This window comes from Nilaparvata lugens, chromosome 3 (assembly GCF_014356525.2).
Source record: "Nilaparvata lugens isolate BPH chromosome 3, ASM1435652v1, whole genome shotgun sequence".
Lineage (NCBI taxonomy): Eukaryota > Metazoa > Arthropoda > Insecta > Hemiptera > Delphacidae > Nilaparvata > Nilaparvata lugens.
In genome coordinates, this window is record NC_052506.1 from 95984423 (window position 1) to 95994627 (window position 10205).

At 34.5% G+C, this 10205-nt stretch overlaps 1 protein-coding gene across 1 annotated transcript; it reads left to right on the plus strand.

Moving 5' to 3' along the window:
• Positions 1-557: 557 nt before the first annotated feature.
• Positions 558-10114, plus strand: LOC111057359 (D-beta-hydroxybutyrate dehydrogenase, mitochondrial). Its single transcript, XM_022344785.2, has 6 exons — positions 558-570; positions 1871-2037; positions 4610-5033; positions 6149-6301; positions 7699-7851; positions 9465-10114. The coding sequence occupies exons 1-6, from the start codon at positions 558-560 to the stop codon at positions 9824-9826; spliced, it is 1272 nt and encodes a 423-aa protein (XP_022200477.2). The 3' UTR covers positions 9827-10114.
• Positions 10115-10205: the final 91 nt, after the last annotated feature.

The window sequence follows — 10205 nt, forward strand, 5'->3', positions numbered from 1 at the left end:
TTAAATATTGTCTACAACTGAAACAGTTGTTAATTTATCAGTTGATTAATTTTTATGATTATAGCTAGAAACCCCCTGGGTTGAAAAGAATCACTCATGAGCCATTGTATAATTATTGATCTATGAGATTCGCATCTTGTAATTAATTATACAGAGATGGTGAGAATTATTATATGGAAACAGCTAAATATTTCTTTTACAAGTACGGTAGTTGGTTGCATGGGGATTCTATTCCAATTGGAAAAATACTTTCAAATGTTTGTCCACGATCCACCATGTTGTATCCATCAAATGAATCCAACTTCATTTAGAATCCAGTTTCATTTTGAATCCAACTTCATTTTTAGAAATGGAAAGGTGGTCATGTAATATATGATTTCGGTACAGAATTTCAAAGGAAAATTGATAGCGAAACCCACACACATCGATATCTCAAACCATTTCAATGATCTCATCACAATCGACTGATAAGATTAAGCAGGGAACGTTTCTTTTGTATGCATGCACGAGTGAAACGGATTGCATGAAACAAGTTTCATGAAAGAGGGATTCACGAAATGCGTTTCTCCGGTGTGCAACCCGCCTAAGTGTAAACTCTTATGGTAGCTTCTACTTACATTTTAATACTTATGTGTACATAAAAGACAGATGCTAATAGAAGCGAGTTAATATAGAACTTATGAATAATGTTGTGTATTATTCAGCTGAAATCATGTGTCCACACATAAAGTCTGTCTGTCTGACAGTCCGTGTGACAACTGCCAAATAATTGCATCAGCTTTCTTAGATGAATGAAAAAATTACAGAAATTGCATGAAAAAAATCCGAACTGACTGATAGATGATGAGTTAAAAAACTTTTTTCTATGCACTTCTATTTTTTCAATGTTATTTTTGTATCCTGAAAAAGGACAAAGGAGTGAGTCAATTTTGTTGTCCAACGAACTTGTTCTGTAAAAAGGATCAAAGAATATGTGTTCAAAATTTGAAGCTGATTGATCAATATACTCTCTAAAGTAATTCTTTTGGAACACACAAACAGACAGAAAACGATTTTGGGCTCTAGTAAGTCGAAAGTGAGAACTTTGCTAATGCTCATACAAATATTGTCCACAAATAGTTGTTGATTTATTGATTGATTAATTTTCATGATGATAAATATAGTCCACAGCTAAAATATTTGTTGATTCAATAGTTGAGTTATCTGTAACATAGACAATGAACATTTTTGGAATTCGAATGCAAACAGGTACTAAGGCCCGGTGGCACAAAAGCCAGTTGAATTTTAATCATAGTCAATTTCACGAGAGCCAATCAGAGAAGGCTTGTTTTAAAAGACTTTGCTGTGTTGCACCAAACGGAGTCGCTCTCAGTGGCTTTTCATGGAACTATAGTGAGGTCCACGTTATAATGGCAGTGGATAAAGATAGAAGAATAGCGATGCCGATTCTCTGCATTAATTAATTATATTTCTACACTTTCAAAAACATAATTGGCATCGTTGTGGACCTAGAAAAGGATAGTACCACCGGCTATGTCGAATGATAGACAAGGATAGCAAAACTAAAGTTGATCAAATACTGTCATTATAACGTGGACCTATAGACGATAAACTGAATACAAAGCACATGTGCCTTAAAAATGGTGTATCGCTCCCACAAAGTAGAAGATTCCACAGAGAAGAAAGAATTCCACAGGGAAAAAAGAAGGAATTCTACAATTCCTGTGAAGATTCTTACTTCTTCTCTGTGGTCGCTCCTCGGTGTCAAGTGTATTTTGGGGAGAACGCTATCACAGGCCCAGTGGCCATTGATGGAACTACCATTCAATACAAAGCGCTTGCGCCATAAATATGTGCTGTGAATGAGTAGTGTCAAGAGAAACGCTATTAGATCAGTGTGCGACTCCTGCGAGTGCAGACGACAAGGTTTACCAAGTACCGTGTAGTCAACGTGCTTGTTCATTGTTTACATTAGTTTCATTGTTTTTAATTTGGCTAATGGCTTTTCAAGTGTGGAGATTATTTGGAACGCAAAAGGTTGTATTTTTATTAACTTATAGTTTTCATTTTTAGTTTTGTTGTACCTAACAAAGTTTTATTGCATCCGGTCTGGTACATATTTTTATATTTTTCTTTGTATAAACCCACGTGGATGACTTCTGTTGTCGAGTTTCAACCAGCTTCTATTTAGAGAAACCAGATCGAAATCTCCCTATACTTTTATGGCTACTTTCAAACTTTCTTAGAATTAAAAATCTACAACCAACTTGATGAACTGATTTTTGGTAGCTTAAATAAAATTTAGGATCAGGATACCAGTAGGAAACCAAGTGCCTGAGAGAGTCGCAGATTGCAGAGCACTCATGAACTTATTTCTTATTGCGTCCATTCAACTAGTAACACAAACCGGAACACTAGGTTCAGGTGTCCACCAACTGAAACTCTAAATTTTGGAGTCCAACTGAACACTCCAGATCTGTGTCTCACTCTGCCCCAGCTGTGTCTGGTTAGTGTCCAGAGTGACATAGCAGCCAGACACCAAAACCTGGTGTCACTAATGCAATGAGCGCCCTGCGCCGCTTATATGCTCCGTTAGACGGTTGCACACCAAGTATCCTGATTAAAGCGAGTCTTAAGCTCTTATAACATTCTGATATAAATCTGGGACACCAGGAGTGAAGCCGATGCTCCCTCACTCCCCCACTCTTGGTGTCCGAGTAAGTCACAAGTTATTAATTATTATTGCGAGATATTACACTGGGAACAGCACAATCTGGTTTTCCAATTCAAAAACAGCCATAACAACTGATGCTTCGCAAGTCGCTCGGACACCAAGAGTGGGGGAGTGAGGAAGCGTCGGCTTAACTTCTCTGGTTTCTCACTGGTATACTTTTTTCAAGAGGTGAAAGTAATACCGCACTGTAATTTATTTATAAAGCTATTTCAATTCATACGTTTTTCTTAATTTTAATGTGGTAAAACATATTAATAGTGTAAAACTGAAATTAAGTCGAGTCTATATTACCTATATGATGAGTAGATCCTACTTTTATCATGACTAAAATGGATTCTTTAGGCCATGGATTCTGCAGGCCTTAGGCCTAATGCCCACTGACGCTCTAATGCATGCACTTTGCCATCACTCCTGGCAAAAAAAACGGGCACGCCACTCTCGACACCAACAAAATAAAACAACTTGTTGAATAGAATATAAGAGAACCTGAATAGAATTTAAATAGTCTAGGCAAGGAATGCTCAAAAAGGTACCTATAGAGGGAAAAGTTAGGAAGGCATATCTTTTATGGATAGTAAGAGGGCGATTATGTCAAAATTACCCACCCCTCCCCTTTTTGCTAAGTGAGTGGGAGTTATTTGAAGGTAAAATTATTTCGCATAGCCTATATCTCAAAAACTATGCAGTTATCCCATACAAAACTTAAGTCTACTACAAGTGTAATCTGAAACTTTTTTCAATGTCTCATAGTTTTTGAAATAATATACGCTCTTGAAGGTTTTTTGGCATAAAAAAACCACTTCCCTTTTTTCATATTTTATCTCCTATAACTCTCCAATGTTTTGATGGAATAGAAGATCTCATGGAATATTCACAATCAGCTCACAGGATCAATGGCCACTGAGCTCAGCTCATCTCATGGCCAATGTTCACAGGCTCTCCGGTTTCTGTGAAATCTGGCAGTACTGTACTCCATAAGAGTAATCAAAGATTTGCACAGACTACAGCAAAAATGAAGACACTCTTTATTAATATAGATGGCGCCGATTTTTATATTATAGATGCTTGAATCGAAATCAGTCAACAATATTTTGAACTTGTTTCCAAAACAACATACAACTCAATCTACCTCTTTTAACTTTGAAAATAATTTTAATTTTCAAGATTAATCAGAATCCAATTTCGAGGGGCTGGAATAATTTTTCCAAATTATTGATATGTAGAGAACTCAATAGACATAAGCTATTCGATAGAATACATGCGGTGAGATCCACCCATAATTTTGGACAGTCCCACATTTTATAATTCATTATTAATCTTTAAATACTGCACATCTTCATTAATTTTCAATTTCTGTGCACACTCTCCTGTGTAAATTGGTCTCATTTTCACAAATTTTCAAATTTCTTTATGATTGGAGAAAAATTCTCCTAATAAACATGAACAATCAGCACAAAGTAAAAGCAGTTCACAATACTACTATAACATCAAGAGGTTTTTATTTTTGAAAATGTGGACCACGAACAAAATTTATCTCTTTCAATGATTCCTTAGATTCATCTCTAAATCGTCTGATAAAAATCTTAATGTAATTGAACAGTCAAGCCTTCTTCATTCATAAAAAATATATATTCCATGAAATATAAAAATATGTTTTTCACACTATTCACTATCGAAATAGATAGTTTCCATTGAAAATAAAAAAAATATCAAACTACTGTAACAGAGGAAAATAAAATTTTGTGTTTTTCCTTATGGAACGATTCTACAACGTCTTGTTAATGCAATTGTCAATGCATTACTCTTGCTCTACATTTCAATTCATAGATCACCATCGTGAAAAGTTTTCCTTAATTGTCTGATTATTCGTTACAGAGTGCTGTCTTGTCGACCATGGGAAGTGCAGTGACCAAACAATTCTCTCCTCTCACTCCAAGTGTTCACCATAATCAGTTCCTTCCTTCAGGGAAGTTAATAGTAGCTGCTGCCTCTGCGTCGCTCTTTGTTCTCTACAGGAGATTTTCTACATCACATAAGAGTTTGGAGGCTAAACGATGCGATGTGGTGCTGGTGACTGGATGCGACTCTGGCATTGGCTACAGTGCAGCAAAGCATTGCCATAATCTGGGCTTCAGTGTTGTAGCTTCAGTCATTGATTTACAAAGTGCTGGAGCTATGTCACTCAGAAAATTGGACAACAAATGTATGTCAGTCATCAAATTGGATCTCAAAAACTCTTCAGATATCAGTTCTTGTGTAGAACATGTGAGGAGTCTCATTGCAGAAAACTCAGATTACAGTAAGTACCATAACTTTTATTTTTCAAGTCATTTCCTGAGTTACTCTGTACTATTGAATGTCAATATAATTATTCTCCTGTGTTGTGAAGATTATGTTGTGTCTATATCCATATTGAATGAAAACGACTCTAGTTTACTAGAGATTACTCTATATTAGAGAATATTTCTAACTACTAGAGATTAATAATGTTGTAACAACCGAGATTACTATATCAAATTATTGTTTTGATAAATAATGGTTATGACAGTATCAAGTCTTTTAGTATCTCAAATTATTGTTTTAATAAAATGTATTATTTATTATGATTATTTTAATAATGATTTTGTCAGTATCAAGTCGTTTTCAATCAATATGCCAATAATTAGCATCACTACGGCACTCTCAATGTTTTCAGTGGAGCAGTTTCTAACAAAATAAACTACCGTATGAAAAATGTTTTTTTTTCTACTAGGCTGCATTTAAACTCACAAATTCTATACATAGGCTAATTCTAAAAATTCACTCGCTAATGCTGTCAGATATATGATTTGAGGGGAATTATTGAAGTGGACCTATTGAAAATTTGCCTTAGTTCCTAAACTGTTAACCATATTATTGTTTGCCATAAAATCTTCAGGCGTTGGAACACCTAGAACATTTCTATGTTCTAGACACATTAGAGGCATCCTGTCTGTATAAATGAATAAACATTCATCATTCTTAGTGTCTGTTGCATGGACAGTTTTAAATAGCTGGAAATAGTTTAAGTTTGATAACAGCATTTCATGCAGCTCAGATTATAATCTGCGGTTTTTTTTTAATTTCTTATCGATAAATTGTTAAGGTATAAATTGAGAACTATTTTAACGAGGAGTTGAAAAAATAGACCAGAGGAAAGAATCCATATAAAATGGTAAAGTGTTGATTCATCAATATTTTATAAGTCTTTTGTATAGACGACTAGCAGTTCAACAAATTGCAGAAATTATTCCTAATCATCGATTGAATTGAGTCTCTTGAAAGTATTCAGTTTACAAAAATTGAAATTATTCAGTTATCGCATCAAGACTTGTACAATAATTATTATATTTTACTGTTTATTCCCTTTTCAATCGTAAATTTCGTTTTGTCTAGGACTCCATGCTATCGTCAATAATGCTGGAATAATGATTTTCGGAGAACTGGAATGGCAAGTTGAAGATATGATTCGAAATCAGATCGAAGTGAACTTATTGGCACCAATTTACTTGACAAAGTCTTTCATGCCATTATTAAGAAAGCATAAAGGTAAGCTAAAACTGGGACATCTATGGTATAACATAGCCATCTAGAGAACTATAGATGGCCATGGCTTAAATCATTTACAAGTAAATAAACACTAGCATTTTATCTCCTTATTCAATTAAGATATATAGTTTAATCATTCAAACTTCATAGACGTCTTAATGAACGAACAACTACTAAAATGATGTATAAATTTACTATTAATTTTTATAAAGGACATTTTTGAAGTCTGATTCAAGTGAAGACTTCTGTTGTTCAAAGCTTATTGAAAACAATGTTCTGTGGAAATTTCTATTGACGTTTTTGACAGCCCCGATTTTTAACTGTTGAAAAATATACAGCACAGAACATGTGAACAGATTGCGACCAGCATTTCTGAATGATAACTTATTCTCTCGTGGTCAGACGATGACGCTCAATCGTACCTTTGAATAATTTATAATGCATTTGAATCAAGAGGAATCTGATCCGTGAATTGATTTTCTTTGGAAACACTTTTTTTCAAAAAAAATATTCTCTCGATTTCTATAAGGCATTCTCTCAACTCGAGTACTGAACCTACTTGTGGATAGGTACCAACTTTTTTATGCTATCCATTTTCTCCCTATCCAAATAAATAAAATAGATTATAAATTTTGAGTCATTAAAATAGGTGAGATACATATTACGGAGTAAATTTTGACGGGAATAATTCACATATCGTGTATAATTGGATCAATATATGAATATGCCAAGCTCAAAGAGCTTGTTAGCTTAAGAGAGCCCAGATTTATCATATTTATTTTTTTCGGTTTCACCCCTTATCCATTTTTTATTATAAAATATAGATAGTTTCTTATGAGTAAGGTATAAAGAATATAACTATTATAGTGTTCAAGTAATTCGACAGATACTACTTTACTAGTAGGCATATTCCTTTATAACTCGTTATCATTTTTCTTCCGTAACCTCATCAAATCTGATTTCTTATAAAATAATGTTGTAAGAAGTCATATTAAAATAATAATATCGAGTGACCTAGCTGGCTCAGGTCTGGTGTCAGAGTTTTCAGGTTACAACTGATGAATTTCAGGGTCTCTGACATGACCTAACGACTACTTTTTAGGCAGCCAGGACCGACGAATTAACGTGTAATCCGAAACACGGAAGTGGCCCGAAATAGATATTTTGCCCGGGCCGGGATTTGAACCTGGGTTTCTGAATTATAAAGCCAGCATCTAATCTACTCGACTACGGTCACTACCCATATTGAAATCGACGTTATCGATTTCGCTTGATAAGTCTGTTAAAATCTCTGATACTAAGTATCACCTAAATTACCTATTCTATATTATAAATTACTGCATCTAGGTTTTTAGAATCAATAAGAATTAGAAAAAATAATATTGTTATTTTTTCAGGGCGTGTGATCAATGTATCTAGTCACTGTGCATTGGAAGCCCTGCCTGGTTTATCTTCATACTGTGCTAGTAAAGCTGGGCTGCAAGCATTCAACAATTCTCTGAGAGTGGAATGTGCCAAGTTCGGAGTTGGAGTAATCTCACTAGTTCCAGGTTAGTTGAAAATCTAATGATCAAAAATAGCTATCACCCAAATTATGCTAATTCTTAGATTTTAAATTGAATTGAAAACACAAAATTTAGTTGAGTTGTTTTCTGCGTAGTTTTATTCATTTAGAATACGATGAAATCAAATTAAAAACACTTTATAGTTTTATTCACCCAAAACTAGAGTTTTGATACATGTGGCATTGTCGTCAATTGATATAGATTATGTATGACAACATTGGCGATGATTCCACAAGCATAGAAATTTGAGGTTTTTCAAATCTTTATGAGGAAGGACAAAAATATTTTTTTATATCATTATTAATAGTCTCAGTTCTCTGACAGCAGCAAACTTTGATAATAATCGTTCATAATATATGAACATGATAATAAGCAGAGTTTTCGCTTGAGAAACAAAACTGTTTGGTTAGTCATCAATAAGAATGGTTGTAGATATTTGTAACAGACAGCCAAATATTGTAATAACTTGATGAGTAAACACCGTTCCGTGGTGTTGCATAATGTATGCACCATGAAGCGCGTTCTATTAAGAGGAATTCAAATTGATATAACTTTTGAAAATACTCAGACTATTTCTGTAACAGCCTAATTGCTAGAATAATAGAGCGATCAGTGATTTTTTTATTATTTATTTAAATGTCTACCAAGACGTATAACCAACTATTTGTTGTCACAATAATAATTCAATAATTAACCAAAGGAAAGTGTTTCTCATTTCAGTAGATTTTATATACCGTAATTAGGATTAGAAATCGAGGAATCTCTTCATAATTGAAACCATTTCAAGATGTTATTTTATTCTTACCTACTATTTCAGTGGCAGAATTGATGGATTGATGTCTAAAAGTCATTCAAAACGAGTTTTATTCAATGACATCACTTACATAACAAATTCTGTTACACAAATGATATTACAGATCATTGAATACAATACTGTTTGCAAACAGTTTCCCCCCTACCTACAGAACGTAGTTGATTGAAAAAGTTATTTGTGCAACTAGTGCGCAAAGTGACAGTTTGCTGCACCGAAAGAAACGTTTACGCCCGAGCCGTAGGCGAGGGCGGAATGGTTTCTTGAGTGCAGCAGAGGAACTTTGCGCACGTATTTCACATTAAGTTTTTCCTACAGTTACCATTGAATATGAAAAGTGGGTAATTATGGGTAAAATTGCCTGAAATGCATCAAATGTTTTTCTGTGTAATTTATTATTGATAAAAACCTTAATCCTAAAATCCTAAAGTCCTCGTTGTCCTTGGTTATAATATCTACTTAATAATTAGCGCGTTGTGCTTCGTTGCACCTCTGCTCACTATAGCAGCCACAGCAGTCACTGTTACCAACTTCATTTTGATTTTGCTGCACTGTTGCTCCATATAACCTACTAAGTATTTTGCGTTGCCATGTTGCAAATCTGGAGTGCAGAAAAATTTTTCCCGCACTAGAGCGGAAAAGTGATTCTTTGCGTTCTGTAATCAGTGCAGCAGTGGACACTTTTCAACATAACTGTAGGAAAAAGAAATTAATATTTTGTTCTGTAATAGGAAAATGTGATCCGTATACCATAATTAAAACGACACTGAATTTATTAATTTTTCAGGCTCCTTCTTCGACCAGACAAAGATACTCAGTAAGCAACCAGAACACGCATCGAGGATGCACGAAGGCATGAGTGCCGAATGCAAGGACTTCTACGGCGAGTACTTCCACGTGTATCACAGCTATCTGGCAGCAGTGAGCAATTTGCAGCGCAATGAAACTGTCAAGGAAGTGGACGATGCAAATTTGTACAGAAATTTCACCGATGCATTAACGTCCATTAATCCCAAAGCGCTGTACAAGAACAGTCCTTGGTACTATGAGGCTCACCATCTGTTGTTCAAAGTGTTGCCCACATCATGGAGGGATCAGCTTGTCGTCAGGTTCATGCGGATGCCCAAGTTTCAGGTGTCGGCTTCTTGATTGCAATTGCCAAAGTAGGATAATACAGGTATCGTTTTCAATGTCCAGGTTACTCATGATGAGTTATTCATAGCAAAAATAGGAAACTACGACCGATCTATTTATGATATTTATGAGTGATTTTTGATCAGCACTATTGGTACCCTATTTTCTATTTCCATCCTAAACGTATTTATTTATGTATCGATTACACATAATACATTCTATTTTTACAATTACTATATAGATTAATAATTGAATTGCATTACTATTTTATAATTCGACAATAAAATTTTATACTTTTTTAAACTATCTAATTATTTTCTGACCTATGATACAGAAATTTGTCTCTTGTATCTTTTGTACCTCGTATCTTTCAATCGAACGATTTATACTTAAA